A 21,406-nucleotide genomic window follows, 5' to 3' on the forward strand; every position below is an offset into this window, starting at 1 on the left:
AAGACTAGACAAATACAAATCATCATCACTTATTATTTATTAAGCACCCCCCTGTGAATGGCATTTATATTTCATAGGAGGGACTCTGTTCTACAAGAACTAAAGCAAGCGTTCGGTGTTGTCCAGGAAACAACAACAACAAAAACCTAGTAGTTTCCCTACTGTGGAACTGGAGTGGAAGCATTGTAAATCAAAACTCACATGCAGCAATAGACATGTCGTGTTGAGCTTATGTTGAACATAAGCCAAGGCATCAAAAAGGATCCTCACAAAGTTGTCTTCTGTTTTGTGATGATCTCTGTTTTGGTGGATTCTTTTTTTATAATAAATTCCTTGGAGAAGCACCTGGGTGGCTCAGTTAGTTAAGCGTCTGACTTCAACTCAGGTCAAGATCTCACGGTTTGTGAGTTTGAGCCCCGTGTCAGGCTCTGTGCTGATGCCTCAGAGCCTGGAGCCTGCTTCGGATTCTGTGTCTCCCTCTCTCTCTGCCCCTTTCCTGCTCGCTCGCTCTCTCTCTCTCTCTCCCTCCCTCCCTCCCTCCCTCCCTCCTCCCCTCAAAAGTAAATAATAAACATTAAAAAAGAGAGAGAGAGAGAGACCAAAGAAAGAAGAGGCAGGCCACTCCAGATGGGTAGGTGTCAGGTTTAATTGGCAAGGGATTTACATAAGAAGATAGTCTCGGGTGGTCATAAGATGAGTAGATCTCTGCCCCACCTGCCAGAATTTTAAAAGTTTATATAGATGTCATGGGGCGCCTGGGTATCCCCATGGGTAGCTCAGTCAGTTAAGCGTCCGATTTCGGCTCAGGTCATGATCTTGCAGTTCACCGGTTCCAGCCCCGAATCAGACTCTGTGCTGACAGCTCAGAGCCTGGAGCCTGCTTCAGATTCTGTGTCTCCCTCTCTCTCTGCCCCTCCCCTGCTCACGCTCTGGCTCTCTCTCTCTCTCAAGAATAAATAAACATTAAACAAATTTTTTTAATAAACTCCTTGGGAGCTGGGAGAATGGCAAGGTTGGGAAGGGCTAGCATTTGTGGAGTGCTTCCTAAGTGCCAGTCACTGTGCTAGAAACCATACAATTCCCTGAATCCCCACCATTGGTTAGGGATTATCCTCCTGGTGTGTATGAGACGACCAAGAAAGGTTTGCCTGAGGCTCCACAGCTAATAAGTAACAGACTCAGAATTAAAGTTAAGATTCCAAAGCCCATGCTCTGCCCCCAGTAATGCACTCCTTTCCTGAGAAAGCTTTCTTACTGCGCTTTGTTTTTGAACACTAGGCATTAACTTGATGCAACAGCTGAGTAAGAAGAAAGCCTCATATGAATGATTATTACAAACTACATTATCTTCTACATCTAAGTTTTGTAATAGGACAGATAAAATTCCCACATCTGCCTTCTTAACATTTAATGTTATAATATTAAAGTATCATGCATTTAGGAAGGCCAGCCTGAAACCTGGAAAATGTATTTGGGGGAGAAGAAGCTACATCCTGATACATTGCCAACCTCTAGTTGTCTGTAGTCATTTCCATCTTAAACACCAGAGACTTCCCAGCACCCCGTCCGCAATGCTCTGCTAACAAAATCAGACCACCTGCCGCTAAGGCTGCCGACTTCCTCAAAGCAGTTACATGTTTTAGTGTTCCTCGGGGTCTCTGGGTCTGTAATGTTAGATCATTTTAAGAACAGAGTAGAAACTCGACTCTAAAAATGGCCCCTTCTCATTCCCCATATCTGTTTATTTCACTGGCAAAAACAAGTTTTACAACTATTTGCAAATCCACCAGAGTTTTAGATTAATTAGCTTTCTTGCCTTAATGTAGATAATTCTCAGTGACAATGAAGTATGTCTAACAAGTACCATTTACAGCATCCCTCGACTTGAAAAATATGTGAAGATAACTACAAATGTCAACATTGCTAAATATTTTACTTCAGCGAAAGCCTAAACGTTTGCATAATTACGAGTTCATTCTGCAGAGGATTCTTTTATTTTTATTCTTTGTATATGATAACAATTGTTCCACTTCAGGATTTCAGAAAATTTGGCAAAACACAAAGCTGACAGAACAATTTAACTAAAACTTTTATAGTGGGGGAAAAACCCAAGATGGAAATTTTTCAACTGAGCGAATTCCGGTGATTAAAACAAAATTGCGTAAACATTTGCTGTAGCACATGTGGATTACTTATTAGGATTCTTATGTTCTTTGATATCAAAGCAAAGTTTTATACATCAACCACTGGAGAAATGGCATGATTGGGAGGCCTGGTGTGATGTTTAAAGTGTATTTCACAATGATTACTCGAACTCATTGATTTGACAAATAATTGGCTTCCTGCGGTGGGAGACACCATTCTACATGCAGTGGAAAAAAACAGATGCATTATTTCTTGCAATGTTGCTTCTAGGCGTTACATAATTAATTACGTGGATTGGTTTCCATGGAGATTATTCAAAAGGTTTATTGAGAAATAAATATTTTCCTTGTTGTTTTACGTAATATTATTTTCTGAAAATAGTTTTATTTTAAAATGAAATTAAGGAACACATTTCATACCACATTGGAGCAGGTAATGGAACTTTTCTAATTAAAATGTCTATGAAATCTCTTCTTCGTGTAATTTTTAGGATTTCTTTGCATCACTAAAAAAATATTATTTTGTACCAAAATATGTGCAAAGTAGGAAAAAGAGTAATAATTTTTGTGACTCTAAAAATGCCACGTTCGGTACGTACGTAGTAAGTCAACCAGGATTTTAGAAGTTAATGACGCTGCTGGCAGATTTTGTATTTTTTTATTAACTGTGTTGTACAGGTTCTGTATTCCCATTTGACTTAAATATAACTAGGGGGTGGAGAACTCTTTTGGCTGGATTATTGGGAACAAAACTCTCCTTAGCTCTGGGGAAAGCTGGCCTTGGAAGTATCTAAATACTTGAAATCTCATTTGCTATCTGAGAAAACGGGGCAAAAAGAATCCCTAGACTGCAGACCTCTCAAGCAGTCTTTTGTTTAAGTCTGATTCTCTGGTGGTCCTGTGGGCACACTGGGGTCTCTGCCGAGTTGATAATTCATTTCACACATTTGCACCTGCCCCACAGCCTCACGGAGAGGGCGCAACTGCTCAAGAACGTCTTTAAGAAGAACCACGTGAACTTGTACCGATCTGAATCGCTGCAACAAAATCTGCTCCGTGAGTATCTGAGTTCTGACTTGCAAATAAATTCTCTGCCGTCACGTCAGAGCGTTTAGGACAGCAGGGTTTGGGCTTTAGGAATATTCAACTTTTTAACATTAACACCGAAAAACAGTTTTGCGTACTTGCAACACGTTACATAAATGACCAGTGAGAGAAACCTCTGACCACAACCCTCTCATTTCCAGCAGACAAGACAAAGCATGTTAAAATCCTGCTGCTTTCACTTGAAGAAATAATATCTCCACATGCCCCTTGCTTCCTTAAATCTTAAGACGAACTAGTAAAATAAATCTTAAGTCTTAAAAGCTCCCTCCGTACTGTTATCTTTTCTACTTGAACAACTTTGCAAGGGCTTTTTCAGCTTTCATACGGCACAGAAACATATATTTCCCCCTTCAAAAATGTTTATGAATATTTAGAGTTGTAAGAAATTATTAGGTATCATGCCCTCTTAACATTTCAAGGATCTAAAAGAGAATATAATATATAAAGCCCTGTAGTAAATGTAATTGTGTTAGTCATATATCTTTTGTTTCATGTTGTTTCCACATGTAATTTATTTTCATTTACGTATGCTCATGTTTAATGCTTTTGCTTTCTATACTTCAAGAGGCATTTTCTAAAGATGTGACCCCCTTGGGGGCCATTGCTTATCCCCAGCCATGTTGGGGCACAAATGAGTTTATTTGTAGACGCCAAGAGCCAAGGATGATGTTGTCCCAAGGAAGGAGTCCCCTTTTCCACCTTTGGCAGTTACATGTGTTTAATTGTGAATCCTCCTCACTTTTGTTCTTCCTTCTGGCTCATCCACCTGATGTGTATGGAAATGCATGTGCCCACTTGACTAGACTCCCACACCCTCCAGTAGCCAGGAAGCAAAAGTTGGAAGGCTTGGCTTGGATTTGAGATGCCATGAGGAAGACCGAGGGGGGTTGAAAGCATCCGTGGGGCAGAGTTCATAGAATCTCAGCTGACAACCTGCAGTCAGCCCACTCTTCCTGTTATAGCTGAGTCTGCATCTTTCTCCGGATGTTAAAAATTCATGTCTTCGTGCACACTTTTGAGGGCAGGAGGGCTATATGAGATCCCCGCGATCGGAAAATAAGTACTTAAAACTCAGAATAGAGATTCCCAGTGACTTCACGATGATCATTTCTGTTTCCTCTCTAACTTATAGATGGGTATGCTTTCTCACAAGATGAGAACGGGATCGTCTCACAATCTGAAGTGATTAGAGCATATGACACCACAAAGCAGAGACCCGATGAATGGTGATGGGCGGGGCTTCGAGGCTGGCTCCGCCAGGTCTCTAAGGAGAGCTCCCAGGTCTTCCCAGAATCTGCTGACCAAATCCAGTCTGGTCCAAGGAGGGGAAAGTGGATCTGAGCTCATCTCGTTGATTGACCTTCAGATTCATGTATATTATAGACATAAGCACTGTGCCACTATACTGTAACACCATCTCTTTCAGATTTTTTAAAGTATTTGCTGAGTCTTTGTAAGCAGAAATTGAAAATGACCTTGTATCTTGCCAGAATGCTTTCTTAAAACTGAGAATAGGTCAGGAGTCTTATGGCGTTACTCTGGGGCTGTAACTGACTATCAGTTGATTGGATATACCACAAGGCAACCAACCATTTAAAAACTCTAAAATGGTAATAATTTAAAGGGACTCTTGATATCCAGACTTAGATTTCAGAATATGCTGAAAAAAAACCAGCACTCTTCTCTAAGGAACTGACTCACCTTACTGAGCAAAATTTCTAAACAAGACATTAATAAGTGTTTGTGTCAAAAATTGTCTTGATAAATGTTTGCCAAAGAAGTTCAATAAGTGTATTTCTCATTCAGTAGTCATTTGCCCAGAAATTTAAAAGAAAGTTTACCTCCAGTTCTGCTGTAGGATCTGCATGCTTGACTTTTCAAATGTAAGAGTGATTTGCAAAAATGAGTATTTCAAGGCATTTGCTACTCAAATCTGTGATGTTGCACCTTTGGCCTTACAAATGCTTCTTTCTTGTTTGTCTTGTTTACTTGTTGAAGTTGGAGGGCACACGTGGTAATGTGACTCTGTCATTATGACACTGATTTTTAATCTGTATATATGTCTCAGTCATTTCTGATGAGGTGTCTCTAGATTTTTCTAAAACCCTGGCTTCCGCTGAAGATTGAGTGATGTCATTTTGTCTTAAAATTTTCTCTCTCAAGAAAAATTTGCTTACATATTTACGTGAGAGTCCCAGTGCTTCTGTCGAGGTGTTTGGAATACCATGTCAGATAAATGCATGGGCTTTTGTAATGTACGTAGGCTCGGCTTTTGTCCTGTGTTTTGGTTCTTTCTATAGTTCCTGCTAGAGATGCCTGCTGTCTTATATAGCACACGCCGTGTTATGGCAACCACCCCTGTACTTAACACTGAGAATTACTTCACAGTTCACTTTTCAAATAGCTCCCCCAAATTAGTCACATGCTGCTAATTGGGACAAATCAGTGGTACATTTTCCCCATTTTAAAAACACCTGTTTTACTCAAGCCTGTTGCTTTACAGTCAGAGACAGTCTTCATCACGAGTAGATTTTGTTGCTATGGTTTTAAATGTATGTTCAGTTTAATTTAATTATTTTCAGCATTTCTGAGACATGTCCTAAAAATGCCTATTTTGCTACCAACGATAAATGGTGAAGGGGCTGTTTAAAAACCACAACCGCTTTTCTATACTATTTTTAAAATAATGCTTTCATTTAAAAATAAAAATAAAAAGGAATTCTAGTTTTCAGATACACTTCAGAGATTGAAGCAAACTTTCTGCCTTTTATTCAGAATCCTGTTTGCCTTTAAGTGGACTTACCAGCAAAATGGGTAGAACTTCCTCTTGAAAAAAAAAAAAAATTCAACTAGAATTGCAAAGAGGTGATTTGAGTTTAATAATGTCTCCTTCTTTTAACCCTTTTTCTTAATCTAGATTTAAAATTAGGTTATACATCATTTCCTTCTCTGTATTTTTAGCTATTTAGTTACAAGTATGCCCCCCCCCCATTTTCTGTAAATGAGAGAGGTTATAACACATACATAATTCCAAGGGGAGCAAGGGGTTGACATAGTTCACTTCCTAGAGCATTCCCCTTTGGGGTTCAGATTAAGAAAATTGTGAATCGAAACATCTAGAAAGTCCACACGTGTAAGAAGAGTCTGAGATCACCTTCAAAATTCTGCAGTCACGGACTTTTGTCCGCTGAATGGAGCAGCTTTCCCAGGCCTCGCAGTGGTGATAGTCAAGGCCAAGCCACACAAATCCAAAAACAAGAATGAAGTACCCCGTTCCAGAGAAGCACTTCCTCGCAGGTACAGATCAGAACTCCTCCTCCTCGTCAGCGGCGTCCTTCTCCAAAATGTTAATAGCAAAATGTGATGAATATAATGGAACTGAATTTTCTGGCTTCAAAAAATGAAAAGTTTTATTTTTATCTTAAAACATGGATTATTTCTATGGAGCTCTTAACATGAGTAGAAGAGAATACCCATGGTGAATTAACGTACGAGATCATGGTCTGAAATATGGCTAATTTCTAGTCCTATTTATGAATTATTAAGTCAATTCCTTTGCTTCTTGGGTGAGAGAGGGGGTTGGGCAGCAGGGAGTGGTCGCCTTGGTAAAACTTAAAACACAGCATTACGGTTGCAGTGATTTCATAGTGTTAGAGAAAACCCTCTGGTTTTTTAACCTTCCAAAGAGGGGAAAAGTAACACAGTTTTACCAGGATTAAAACAAACAGCTGAAATGACTTTCAACTTGTATTTTCTGAAATAAAGGACACATACTCTTCAATTAAAAAGTCCCTTGTAGGGACTTTGGCAAATGCTAACACCGTTGCTTTACAATGTTTACAATTCAGAAAATACTACTTACAGCAGAAAATCCTCGTTCATTTAACATTGAAAAGCTGGGAGTTGCTTCTTTAGTGTTGGGTAGTACGTGGTGATATTGAGCATGAACTTTCTAAATGTTTTATATATACATATAAAAATAGATCTGGGTCTCACACCCAGAAAGATGCTATCTGGCAGAAATTGTTAGCAGGAGAATGATGTTTCTCAGGAATGTAGCAAATTTAAAATGATATATTTGCTGCCCACCCTCCCACACCCCACTCGATATCTCACATGAGCCAGCTTCAGCAGTGTCGCAGATTTAATGGGAAACCTTTTTCTCATCGAGTCGGATGAACGTGTATTCTATTCAATAATATTATTTATTTACATGAATTATATGGTCATTGAATGGAGTCACTCATTCCTCTTAATTTTCAGGGGGGAAAAGTGAATTCCAGAAATCAACACCTATTCTGATCATGAAGTTTTGTTTTATAATTCTGCAGTTCAGCATTCTCGTATCAGATGTGAACATCACATGATAATTTGTTCTGCATTGTGTGCACTGTACATCACTTGTAACTTGTCATTGAAAATAGTCTTTCAGGAACTGAGTGCAAGTCTGAAAGTAAAAGATCGTATATTTGTAGTTTTTAAATTATTTATAACAATGTCCTAACTGTTACCGTGCTACGTGATCATCAGTGTTTATTTTTGCACAGTTGCCCTATGAGAGTTCCTGGTTCTAAAACTTATTTCATCAAATAAGTCTATAACCTTATAAATAACCATTTATAAAATTTATCGGAAAAACACCCACCCCATTCACATCATGTGGACCAGATCTGTGGAATTCTTTTTGTAAATTAATGTAATACCATGCAGTTCGGTGCCTAATAAATGCTTTTTAATGATGAACATTTCTATAATGCTTCTTTAAGAGATCATAATCTGATTTTTCTCACATTAAAATAACTGAAGTCACTTGAGAGACTTAGTTATACTTGCTGCATTTTAATTAACCTTCAGTGGCTATTAAAATGGAATGTAAGTTAAACTTTGAAGGAAAGGAAATAAATGTTTTCCATTTCTCGTCTTGATTTATTTTCTGTATGAAAGCAGCTGTGTTTTTGATAGGTTTATGGTTTGCATGAATTAATATTTAAAGTGGTCCAGGCCAATGCATGGCTACTGCTGTAAATCTTGATGTTTATTTCTGCCTTATAAAATTCTGTCATGGCCTACCTGGAATTCAATATTCAGTGGACAAATTAATTGGTTCTCTGCGCAAATTTTTTAATAAGTAAATTATCTTACAAACAAATTTGCAAAAAATTAATTGCAACTTTTGTTTAGCTTGCTTCTAAGAACTTTTCTTAATAAAGCTCACAAAACTTCTCAGCAAATAAATCTCCCGTAAGGAGGGGAAAAAGCTAGATTTTATACATGCTTACTTTGAATTAACAGCAACTTTCCATAGGTAAATCTGCTCTTGCAAAAACCGAGAGCAGAATATTAAAAAATAATAAATATTTTTATGTTTCATGGTTCTAGAATAGAAGCCATAAATGCAGTAAATACTGTTTGCTGTTTGTTTAGCTATTTCAAGCTTCATTTTTTCACACTTTCAAGTTTATTAAGTTTAAAAAAAAAAGGCAGCCTTGGGAGGCAGCTACTATGGAAAATTGCAGTTTGCATTTAAGATAAAATAGTATTTTCAGCTCCATGAAAAACCATTCCTGCTGAAACTGCTGTAGAAATTGTGAAGCTGCATGAGTGGAGAGTATTGAATCTGTGATCATAGTTTTCTCAGGTTTGTTTATCTCGATGTTCAATGCACTGTGTTTCATAAATAGTTATTAAAGTTGAGTAATATTCAGTTCTATGCAGTGTTATGTGTCATTGGCCTTTTGTGAATGTGCATGTTTTAAATTGCAAATTTTAAACATTTTGTCCTCTAATTGTTATTAAAAATGAAATAAACTGTACCATTACATAAAGGAATTGTTGCAGTTGTAATTGCTAGTTTTAAAAACTTTGTTGCTTTATAAAACTTTCAAAGCCAGTGTAATTATAGTCTGAGAAGGTGTCTCCACTTAATGGCATTTTAACATTTTGTTTATAACCCCAGTGATCTAGAAAATAGCCCTTCCTTTTAATCCAACTAAAGGAGACATGAGGGGGAACATGTGAAGTCTAGTTTGGTAAGAGACATGGTTAATTTGAGTACCCTCCCCCCAGTTTCTTTGAATAAAATTCCTGTATTTGATTCTTCGGTCAGAAAAGCCTCCCAGGATTATCCCCATTCCATATTTAAATCAGCCTACAAGTCAACAGCTAATTCACGGTTCCATCCTTTCACCTCAGCAAACCTACCCAAGCTACATGGCCACATTTAGCCAGTAACATGTGAAGGAAGTAACCAAAAAATGTTACACATGTGACACAAAAGCACAAGAAACACTGGGTATGAGGACAATAGTCTTATCAGAAACAAGCATCATTTGGTAAAAGAGAAACAAATGAAGCAGCAATTTTGGAAACTGCCGGAATGGGATTCGTTCCCAGAGAAACACTTGAGGGAGCAGTTTGAGAAGCCTCTGGTTTTACTAGCAAGGGCTGAGGGCCCCGCTTCCTCTCCCTCAGTCTTTCCAGGGACATGGGCTGCACGTGGGCCTCCCAAGCAAAACCACAGCAAAACAACGTTTACAGAAAAGTTACCTGTGAATTATGTCAAACGATTTTCACCTGTATCTCCACCCCCCCTCGAAATGTGCACGCTGTTTATACTGACCCCGTGGTTTCGGATGCTAATACGCCCTAAATACTAAAGGAAGCAGCAAACTTGAAATAATGTTCTCATAAATTCAACATGTCTTCCCCATTTAAAGTTTGTGTGCGTATGGCATCTCTAAGCTCAGCTTCCATTTTGGTAACACAGAGCCACTCATTCTAATGAAAAAAGGTCTTCCTAACCTGGACAATTTCATTAGGAGGCTAGTCAAAATTTCTGGAAAATAGGAAATCTGTTTTACCATTGTTTTTATTTCATGTACAAACTAGGATTTCAAATAACAACTCTGTCAGAATAATTGCATTAATAACTAATTGCAGTTTTAAAACGTCCATATCCATGTCAAAATATGTCAACAGTTTGTCTCCGTAATAGTTTAATATATGTTTAATTTCTTATTTTTCCTGAGTGTATACTAAATAAGTTTTTTAGGTTGTGCAAAGGTAAACAGATCCCAGCCCAATGAACTGAATCAAATTCTTAACTGTGATTGTATATACTTTCAGGAACCTTTTTCATTATCTCACTTTAGAAATCTTACGGGTTTAAGTCAGTCTGGCAAGTTCTCCACCAAATGGAATAACTAACAATAACACCAAGAAAAAGCAAATAGGCAAGGAAAATAAGACGGAACAATCGATCCAATTGGACAATTAAAAGTACAATCTGTTGGCTTTAAAATGAAGATTCATTTTAAAGCAAATTTATTAAATACATTTTTCTAAAGCAGATGATAAAACGTACAGGTCATGAATACGCAGCGGGGTGGGAGAGTACTCTATCCCTGGCAACGTGGGGAGGTTGGCCAGGTAGCAAAAGGGGCCATGGATTTTCATGACTCACTCCATCAACCACAGGGCCATTTTCTCTGTTCCCTGCACTCCAATCAGCAGTTAGATCTGCCCATCCCACCGCCAACAATTCTTAGCCTTTTTGTTTCTATTCTAGGGTATTTCATCTGCTTTCTATTATTTGTCATTAATTACAACACAGCTCCCTCCCCACTAGAATGCAAGGGATTGGAAACAGTGACTCTAACTTATTTCTCAAGATAACCCAAAGCAATAAGGTACCACTAATATGTCCATTTTACAAATGAGAAAACTGAGGGGGCGCCTGGGTGGCTCAGTCCGTTAAGCATCTGACTTTGGCTCAGGTCATGATCTCGCGGTCCATGAGTGCGAGCCCCATGTCAGGCTCTGTGCTGACAGCTCAGAGCCTGGAGCCTGCTTCGGATTCTGCGTCTCCCTCTCTCTGCCCTTCCCCACTCACGCTCTGTCTCTCTCTCAAAAACAAACATTAAAAAAAATTTTTTTTTTTTAATGAGAAATCTGAGACACAGTGAAGTAAGTGGCCCAAAGTCACTCAGCTTATAATAAGTGACAGACCCAGAAAACTAAGCCAGGCACTATAACTCCAAAATCCATGCTAGATCATCTGGTCTCCCAAGTTTCTCATGTGTAAAGGGAGATGTGTTTGTCATCTAGTATTTCTATTCGCGCTTTACATTTAATTCTGTGTTTCATGCTGTAGCACAGCTCTACTGACTGTTACAGTCCCCTGTCTCTATAGGATTTGTACAATATTACACAATCAATCACTTTGTCTCCAATAGATTTTCTGAAAAGTAGGTTGGCTGATTTTTTCCCAAGAAAATTAGACCTTCTAGAAATTCTAGAACTTGCATTCCAGTGGGGAGGGAGCTGTGTGGTTATGTATCATAAAGAATGTAGAATTTCAAAGCAGACTGCCTGGGTTCAAATCTTGGCTCTGCTATTATTGTCTGGCCTTGGGCATAGTGTTTGACCTTGCTGCTTTGATTTCTTCATCTGCAAAACAGGCGTGATAACAACCCTCACTTCAGGGGTGTGAGGATTAAATATTACAGTTCATAAAGACTTGAGACACACGTGGTGCTTAGTAAATGTTACCCATTATTTGCATAAGTACCTTTCAAAGTGTAGAACTTCCGTTCTTCAAAATAATCATGGTTTTAGGATGTTTGGACTCTAATTCTTGGGGAAAGTAATAAAGCATCAATCAGCCCAATTTCCGCCATACTTTGGTGCTGTGGCAGGTTGTGGCGAGCCTCTCTTTGGAAATTTCAGGTGATTTGACGTTACCCTTGCTCTCTAGGCTAAAATGAAGACGTGATCAAGCTGCTCTCCTTCATGGACCTCGTCGAGGTTCCCCTTACATGTGATGTATATCCAACCACCCTAGTTTTCAAGACCTCTGATACTGAGCCTGGTCATCTCTTCACCCTCACTCTTTGAATTGGCTAGTTTCCAGACTGCTCCTTGTTCTTTTATGCTGGTGGGTGCTTCTCTGCCATTCTACCAGTTCTTTCCTTTGCTTAATATGCTCTTCCTCTCATTCCTAGCACTGCTCTCTGCCCCCCCCCCCCCCACCCAGCCTTCCTCACTCAGATCCCATGCATCCAGAGGCCCAGGTTCGATCTCAACCCCTCCAGAAAAGCGAGGTGCCCTTTGTATGTGCCGCCTGGACACTCTACACATCCCCTATCATTGCAGTTACCAGAATGAATTCTAAGCGTCGGTTTGTGGGTTCATCTTCCCCTAAGTGACTGCGAGCTCCTGGAAAGCAGGAAAGACAATGTGCTTCTTTTATAGAGCCTCTGTAACAGCTTATCCCAAGGACTTGCCGTCATGCCTGGGTCTGTGGAGATAGTGGCTTTTTGAATCAGACCTGCGTTTTATTCATCTTGACACTCCCAACCCCTAGCACAGTGCCTCACCCAGAGACGGTGTCCAGTAAATGCTTGCCGGACGGACCATAACTGGAAATCTGCCACAGGATGGCCAAGTTGCCTGCCTTGGGTGTGTAAATAATAACATCAGCTACATATCGTTCAGGGAGAAGTCCAAAGGCATGTATTATGTCAACAAGTAGGTGGGGATATGATTTGATTCAGCGTCACTGAGTGCCAGGTTACGATGAGGACACAACGTCTCCGTATTTTAAACAGCTTAGAGCCCATGAACTTGATTGGCGCACACGGCTAAGAGAAGTTTGCAGGTGTGAACGTTTTGAATTCCTTAGCATTAGTTTGCCTAATGGAACTGCTCTCCAGAGGGATGGCAAATAGAAGTACAGCCACTAGAGAAGGCTGACAAGCTAGATGGTTTTCAGCGGAGGCGGTTCTGCCCTCTAGAGGACATTGTGGAATTGTGTGGAGACAGCTGGGATGGAGGGGGAGGGGCAGGTGTCATGGGTATTCATTGGTGGGTCTTTGTCTTGACAGAGATCCTACAATGCACAGGTTAGTCCACCCAACAAAGACTTGACCGTCGGTGTGACTTTGGAATGTTCCTTTGGGTGGAAAAACCTAATCCTATTTTACCTATAAAGTATCTTTGACACTGTTTTAATATACACTGGATTTTCCAGATACATAACGACTGTGAAAATCAAAAGGAGATCAGACCTTGCTTTGTTTGGAAAAATCACATTAACAGCAATAATGCAACAGGGGGTGTGGGTTGCCAGTCTAGCAACACTGCATCAGTCTGGATTTGGAGCTATCACTTTTCGGTCGTTCTGCGTAGAGGTGCAAATCTAGGACCTTCGTTAGGTCTACTGAAACTGTCACATTTGGAAGTATTTTCCTTTTCTTTCTCCTATTTACCATTAAGACACTGTATTGATTTTTCAAAATTGTATCTGTAAGTGATTAATATTACCTATAAATTTCAATTTAGGACAGTTAAAGGGATGGCACAAAATATTTGTTCTAAGGAGAGCTCACTGGGCCCAACAGAGTTGACAGTCATAGCTTCGGAGATTGGGACTGGGTTTCATGCTTTACCCCACAGTGGATTTCATGCACAGAAACTTCAAAACCTCAAAGTAGGCGTTCCCTTGCTGTTTCAGACTGGTTTTGTATGAAGCTCCAGGACCGACTGTGTGACCTTGGGCAAGTGACTTCACTCCTCCAAGTGCGTAAAATAGGAATTCTAATGCCTCCCTGTTTGAAGTTGTTTGGAGGATGAAAGGAATTAGCGCATATAAATATTTGGAATAGTTTTTGGCTCATAAGAGCCCAGTAGAGATTAGCTTTTAAAATATCAAAGGAGCAATATATAACAAACATGAATAAAACCAGTCTAATGACAAAGGAGTGTGTACCAGAGGCATGCTCACAAATGTTTCTCCTTCTACTGTTCGGCCATCCCTCTTTCCCTTCTTGCCTCCCTCCCAACCTGCCCCCCCCCCTTCTTCCTTTCATTTCTTATTTTGGGCAATATGGGATATCTGAAGTCACCACTTTGGTCACGGGAGAAAGCAGAGGACCAGAATTCAGAGCTCCTCTGCCATCAGACCGAGCAAAGGCACAATACCGTTGAATTTGTTCCCTCAGCTAGAAAGCAAAAGGGTAAGGCCAAACAACTCCCCCAGGTTAGAATTCTAAGTGGCTCTATTAAAAAGAGCTACTGGGGCACATGGGTGGTTCAGTCGGTTACGCGTCTGACTCTTGGTTTAGGCTCAGGCCATGATCTCAGTCTGTGGGTTCCAGCCCCACATTGGGCTCTATCCTCACAGTGCAGACCGTGCAGAGCCCGCTTGGAATTCTCTCTCTCTCCCGCTCTGCCCCTCCCCAGCTCGCACACTCTCTCTCTCAAGATAAATAAACTTTAAACAAAAAGAGAGAGAGCTACTCAAGGGGGCCTGGCTGGCTCCATTGAGCATCTGACTCTTGATCTCTGCTCAGGTCATGATCCCAGGGTCGTGGATGGAGCCCCGTGTCGGGCTCTGTGCTGGGCATGGCGCCTGCTTAAGAGTCTCTCTCTCCCTCTGCCCCTCTCCCCATTTGTGCACTCTCTCCGTAAAATAAAATAAATTATAAAAAGAGCTACTGAGGGATGCCTGGCTGGCTCAGCCAATTAGAGCATGTGACGCTTGACCTCAGGGTCCTGAGTTCAAGCCCCACTTTGGGTGTAGAGCTTACTTTTTAAAAAAATAAAAATGGTTGTATTTAAAAATATATATAAAAAGAGCTATTGAGGGTCACATATCGTAGCATGAATTCGTATAAACCGGGGCTCCAAAACAACACCCACAGAGGTCAAGTAGGTAACAAAATTGAGGGAAAGGGGCCAGGTTGTGGAGACCAGGCAGGAGGCTGGTGAATGACGAGTGTCTTGTCTGAAAAGGGCTGGCCTGGCCCAATGGCAGTATAGGAACCTCAGTGCCACATCTTCCTCATGTCACGAGAAGCCAGAAATCCAGACTCTTATGAGAAATGTTCCGATTTTTAAATCTCTAAGAATTCACTTCCTTCGCTGCTCTCCACAAGCCCTGATGTGGAAAAGAGCTTTTTAACGTAATGCAAAATCAGTGTAGGATTTTTTAATTTCAAAATATGAAGTAAGTGAAGACATCTTCTTTTATTGAATAGCAGAGAGTATCATTAAGAAGATAAAATGAAGCACTTTGATCTAAAATTTCAAGTTCACAAAAACATAAAGTACTTTATTTATTCTAACCCAGCAGGATATATGCCCAAATGTGATCATCAGACATGGAACTGAGTGGCACGTAAGATATGTAATATTCGGTGATTATAACCCAATAGATGGACTTTGAACGCCACAGTTATTATTAACATAAAAAATTTCAGTGTGGACTACTAAATAATTAGTACCGTCAATGTGGTAAATACATTAAATTACAAATCTTTACATTTGTACAGGACTCATTTTACAAATAAATGTTTTAAGACTCAGCTGTCCAACTTTCATTTAAACACTAAATGCTGTTGAACAAAAAGTCTGCAATAAATATTCCCTCGGGTGGGTGCGGGAAATGCTTTTACATAAGATCTGTTTACAATGAATATCTGAGTAAATATTTAAAATTTTAAACTCCATGTGGTTACTGAAATCTTGTATTCTGAAAAAGCTCTTATATTTTAAACAAAATTTAATTATTAATTTAAAAAGTAACTCTTCTCGCGATGCTAACGTTATTCTTGGTTAGGTTTCTCCCAAAATCGTAAATGGGTTGCTCACTGTCCCTTCAGGTTGCTTAGTTGTTAATTTTTTTTTTTAAGAGAACCTTCAATAATTACTATCAGGTATTTTACTTTGCTTATTTATGTATATATTTGTACTAAGACTCACTAAACAACTCAAAAGAACATGTAGGCCTTTCCTAAACATTATAGCTGAGTTGTCTAATTAATACATTTTCAGCCAATTTGCAACTGTAAATTGATCTGGTGCCTATTTTGAATAAAAGCAGCATAAGTTGAAATGTAATAATCACCACGTTTTCAAGGCCAGAAAGCAATTCTCTTAACGCACCCGTTCTGTGATGGGAGCTGGGAACCTTAAGACTAAGAAGGCGCTGTTTTTTCCTAGCGCATTCCTCCATGACATCGCCGGCTCCCAGGGAAATTTCCCCAGAACTACTTGCAGCAATGGCGACAGCACTCCACCTGTCTGCCGTCGTACGACGGGCTGGATTTATCGCTGTGGCCCGTCAGCTGGAACTGAAGTCCGGGCAGCTCTTCGCAGGCAGCGGGGGCTCCTGCTGGAGAGGGTAAGCGAAGTACTGGGGTGACACCAGGAAACCGGATGGCTGGGTCAGGTGGATGGGGTGGCCCGTGGTGTAAGGTGGAGGCGGGGAGGGCACCAGGCAGCCCGGCTCTGCTCTGGCAAAGGAGAATCTGCGGATGGAGCCCCCGGTGGAGCTGGAGCTGGTGGCCGTGCTGGACTGTCTGGAAGGTGCCCTGAGGCTTGTGGAAGTCAAGATCATGGGCAGGGTCTCCGTCTGATAGCTGCGGAGTGAGAAGCGGATTGGCTGCTGTGAGGGCTCCTTGGGTCTCAAGCAGGTGCAGCAATAAATAGCCACTAAAGAGCCCAGGATGATGAAGGCAATGAAGATAGAGCCAACGATGAGGAAGGGGACGTAGACGGGCTCTAAAAGGTAAAACAAAAAAGACACACACAGGTGTTTGGACGAGTCTCCCAAACTCCAGGCACCTTTGGGGGGGGGGGAGGTGAGTGACCCAGTATGACCACCGCTGTCAGCCCAGCCTCTCAGAGCTGGTAACCTCTAAAGTGCAAACTGAGATGACCCAATATTCTTGCTCCGAGCAGGGAGGAAGCAAACTGATACTGTAGCCTCTGTTAGCAATTAGACGTTATATTGCACATCTGGAAGTCAGAAGGGACAGAATCTACCCTCCTGTTCATGCACTGGAGGGAGGGAAAGTGTGAGTTTTTTGGTTACCAGAACTTCTGGACGTAAACCCAGGTTTTTGGTAGTTTTACCACAATGGGGCACTGAGGGCTCTGACCCATCTCCGAAGCTGAAAATTCATCTCCCATCCAAGAATCTCCAATCTAAGCAAAGAGAGCCAGGCCTGTAAATGAGCCCTCCATTACGAGACTATGGAAAGAACCACAGAAAGAAATCCACGGGGCGCCTGGGTGGCTCAGTCGGTTAAGGTCTGACTTCAGCTCAGGTCATGATCTCACAATTCATGAGTCTGAGCCCCTCATCGGGCTCTGTGCTGACAGCTCAGAGCCTGGAGCCTGCTTCAGATTCTGTGTCTCCCTCTCTCTCTCTGCCCCTCCCCTGCTCACTCTCTGTCTCTCTCAAAAATAAATAAACATTAAAAAATAAATAAAAATAGGGGCGCCTGGCTGGCTCAGTCCACTAACCATCCGACTTCAGCTCAGGTCATGATCTTGTGGTTCGTGAGTTTGAGCCCCGTGTCGGGTTCTGTGCTGACAGCTCAGAGTCTGGAGCCTGTCTCAGATTCTGTGTCTCCATCACTCTCTGCCGCTCCCCCACTTGTGTTCTGTCTGTCTCTCTCAAAATTAACATTAAAAAGTTTTTTTAAATAAATAAAAATAAAAGTTTTCAAGAACTCCATAGTGGGCCCAAACGAACTGTGTCTGTGACTGCATCTTAAATTGTCATCTCTGGACACTTCTTCCTGGAAATGATTTGGGATGCCCACCCCAGCTGCCACACCTCTTCCCCTCAATTTCCACCCAAACTGTGGGAAGGTCTGGCCAACCTTAGATCATGAGGTAGCTCTTGGTGTTGGTGGCCCCAACTTTCCATGAGGGCATCCCTCCGTCAGAGCAAACCCATTTCCTTCTCTCTGTGCACGGCAGACATAAAATCTCCTACCCCTGAGGCACCTTTGGGACATTCTCCAAGTGTCTCTCCTGTCTGATAGGGCCACCTTTGGATGCAGCCTCCAGCTTAGAAGTAGAACCAAGAAAACCTGCATTAAACTAAGACCCTACTGTGTGCCTCTTACTTATGACCTGATTCAGCTCTCCTGGACACTCGGTGAGGAAGGCATGGTACTCTCTGTTCTCCAGATGTGGCAACATACTCATGTTTGACCTTCCCAAAGACACACAAGCAGTGATGGACAGGGAACGATCAACCCCGAGGGTTGGGGGTTCCTCGGTGTAAGCTCTACCGTCTACCGCCCCTTCTGCCATGTTTAGTAGCACCCTGTGGAAGGGGAGAGGAGCGTGACTGACCAGCCACTTACTCCCCCACTGTTCTAAACATCCATACACTCACTTAATTCAGTTTGTCTCCTCTGAGAGCAATATGTGCATTTAAAAGTTTTTTTTCTTTAACGTTTATTTTTGAGAGGGGAGAGGGGAGAGGGGGCAGAGAGGGAGACACAGAATCCGAAGCAGGCTCCAGGCTCTGAGCTGTCAGCACAGAGCCCGATGCTGGGCTGGAACCCACCAGCCTTGAGATGGGAGGCTTAACCCACCTAGCCACTCAGGCGCCCCAGCAATACATGCATTTTAGAGCTGAGAAGAGGCCCAGAGAGTTAAGTCACTTGCCCAAGTGACCCAGCTGGCAAGAGGCAGTCACAGGCCAAGGTCCCTGAGATTTTGGCTAACCGCACCTCAGTGAGTGTGGATGCTGCCCTCTCTCCTGCTGGCCTGGGCAACACAGCGGAGCCTGGAGGCCCAGGACGGAATCCCTGATGCAGACTGCGCTCTTAAAGTCTGTGCAGAAAGCAAATGGGTCCCCCAGGGTGAGTGGAGGAAAGCCAGGGGAACGAGTCTGTATTTTTTTTTTAACACACCAGGATGGCCTTGAGTTCTCTGCTTTCCCCCCAGCATCTTCTCTCCAGAAACCAATTCCCCAATCCACAAGAAGTTAAAGTCCTTGAGAGTATAATGGGGTTCTAAGACAAACCAGGGTCTGCTTTTCCTCTGGGTCCTTACTCTCTCTGCGGGCGGGGTTGGGGCGGAGTGGGGGGACTTCGGGCACCATTAATTCTTTCCCGGGGAACTTCTGGTGCCCGCTTCAGACCTCTGCTGTGGCGTTCTGGGGTGTCACCCATTCTTAGCTCCGCCCGCTCCCCGGGTTTCCACCGGTAAAACCATCGCCTCAAGCTCCAACGGGTTTCCCAGACGTTCCCATTCAGGTGGAAAGCTTTATTTTCTTTCCCTTTTTTTTTTTTTTTAAGGTGTAAAGTTCCTCTGCTGGGGTCTTGATTTATTCCGCTCTGAAGTGAGCGGAAATTTGACCCGTGTTTTCCGACAGGAGAATAGGGGGCGGGCAGCCCCTGCGACCCTGGTTTCTAAATCTCCACCTCGAGGACCTGGGCATTTCTGAAAGGCGTGACAATAGGGGGTGGGTCGGAGAGGGTAATTCGATGCAGAGAAATGAAAGGAAGTCGGGAGAACGAGACACAGGCTTAGGATAGCTACCAAAGATCCACCAAAAAAAAGTGGGGAGGGAGGATAAACGTGGCTGTAGTTCCTTTAGCCCTGCGGGGCTGCAGATGAGCGCTCCCCAAGAGTTGCGGCCCCCGCCGCCGGCAGTTCCCCGGGCGCCGGCAGTTCCCCGGGTGACCCGGGCGCTCGATGGGGAGCCTACACCGCCCTAGAAAACCGCAATCCGACCTGGCGCTGTCCCGGTAGCTTCTTCCCCTGACCTCCCGCGTTCCCGAGACCTACTACTGTCTTGCCCGGGGTCAATGGGTGCAAGCCCTGTGGTCTTCGCCGTCCCTTGCAAACTTTCCTCGGGCCGACCCGTGGAGACCGCGCGTGGCGGGAATCGGGATTGCAAAGCAATTAGGGCGCCTGACCCGAAACGCGACCACCCGCTCCGGCCCCGATGCCCCCACCTTGGCCGCTCCAACGCGCGCAGACCCAGGACCGCCTGGGGCGCACACCCGCGGGCGCCGGGCTGAGGCCGAGGGCCCGCACTTACGCGCGGTGATGCCCGGGTGCTCCAGCTCGCCGCGGTCGTTGGTGCAGCTTCCCTGCTCCAGCCTGGCGTCGGCCGCGGCGCAGCAGTAGCGCAGCGCGCAGGAGCCGCAGCAGATGGTGGCGTCCGGGGTGTCGAAGTCCTCCGGGCACTGGAAGCCCTCGTGGTAGTTGCCCTGCACGTCCACCCAGCCGTGGCAGTATTCTCCGGACTGCTGGGCGCCCGCCGGGCTCCAGCGCAGCCAGCCCAGGAGAAGCCAGAGCGCCAGCAGCGCCCCCATCGCCGCTGGGCGCCCGGGGCGGCCGGGAGGGGGACGCGCGCGGCCGGAGAGCGGAGGGCTGAGCGCCTCGTTGCCGCCTCCCCCGGGGCGCGGCGCGGGCGGCTGGCCGCGGCGTCCGAGGCCCCTCTGGCGGGGGTTAGCGGGGGCCGGGGAGGCGGCAGCGGCTGCGCGGCGGACTCCGCAGGCCAGGCGTCTGCATGGTGCGCGGGGTCGGAGGGCGAGGGCCCGCGGGAGGCGCCGGCAGAGGCTGCTGCTGGGGCTGCTACTGCCGCCCTTCGCCGGTCTCATACTGCGACCCGCGCCAGGGGCGCGCTGAACCCTCGGCCGCCGCCCTCCCCGCTCCTCAAGGGAGCCATCGCGTCCCGGGCGGGCGACCCCAGCGCCGCGCAGCGCCCCTCCTCGGGGCCGTCGCCGGGGATCCGGAGCGGAGCCCGAAGGAGGAAGAAATCGAGATCCCCACGTGCAGGCGCCCGGGACCGGCGGCCCCTGCACCCCCGCCCCTGTCTGTCACCGGAGCAGGAGTCAGCCCCGCCGCGGCCAAGTACAAACGGCCTCCCGGTTGCTGACGGCTCTGCCTGCAAGGCGTCCTTTAAAAAGGAAGAGGGAGGGGGAGACGCCGAGGGTTAAGAAAGAGTCCGCCCTCCCGGGTCGCGCCGCTGAAGCTAATCACCGCGGGGGCGCGGCGCGGGACGCCGATGCCCCTGCGCTTTCTGGTTAGTGCGCCCCCCTCCGCCCCTCCCGGCCCCCCCCCCCCCCGCCCACCGCGCTCCCCCAGGACTGAGCTCTGGACGTGCGGGCATCAGGCCTTCACACACACACACACACACACACACACACACACACACACACACCCCAAGTTTCGCTCGGCCCACAGAGCTCCGCAGAGCGAGTGCGAGAGCTGCGGGTTTCCGCTGCCATCCACGCGCGTCGGCGCGCGGGTGGAGACGCGCGGTTGCCGTGTATGGGTGTAATAAAAAGCGGGTGCGGCGACTGAACTTTGTCGAATCTTCCGTCGCCTGTTGC

At 44.4% G+C, this 21,406-nt stretch overlaps 2 protein-coding genes across 5 annotated transcripts in view; one reads left to right on the forward strand and one right to left on the reverse strand.

The window, feature by feature from the left end:
- ATP8A1 (ATPase phospholipid transporting 8A1) overlaps positions 1-9,067 on the forward strand; it is a 232,815-nt gene extending 223,748 nt beyond the window's left edge. For all 4 annotated transcript variants that reach the window (XM_042984609.1, XM_042984610.1, XM_042984611.1 and 1 more), the window contains 2 exons: positions 3,109-3,200; positions 4,384-9,067. In XM_042984609.1, the coding sequence (XP_042840543.1) occupies positions 3,109-3,200; positions 4,384-4,481 (190 nt within the window). In that variant the 3' untranslated portion in view covers positions 4,482-9,067. The remainder of the gene's footprint in view (positions 1-3,108; positions 3,201-4,383) is intronic.
- A 6,172-nt stretch (positions 9,068-15,239) lies between these two features.
- Positions 15,240-20,383, reverse strand: SHISA3 (shisa family member 3). The gene is made up of 2 exons (XM_042982745.1): positions 20,107-20,383; positions 15,240-16,814 (listed from the first exon to the last, which is right to left on the reverse strand). Exons 1-2 carry the CDS (start codon positions 20,381-20,383, stop codon positions 16,375-16,377), a joined length of 717 nt encoding a protein of 238 aa, XP_042838679.1. The 3' UTR covers positions 15,240-16,374.
- Between the last annotated feature and the right edge of the window lie 1,023 nt (positions 20,384-21,406).

Source organism: Panthera tigris, chromosome B1, assembly GCF_018350195.1.
Source record: "Panthera tigris isolate Pti1 chromosome B1, P.tigris_Pti1_mat1.1, whole genome shotgun sequence".
NCBI classification, from domain to species: Eukaryota; Metazoa; Chordata; class Mammalia; order Carnivora; family Felidae; genus Panthera; species Panthera tigris.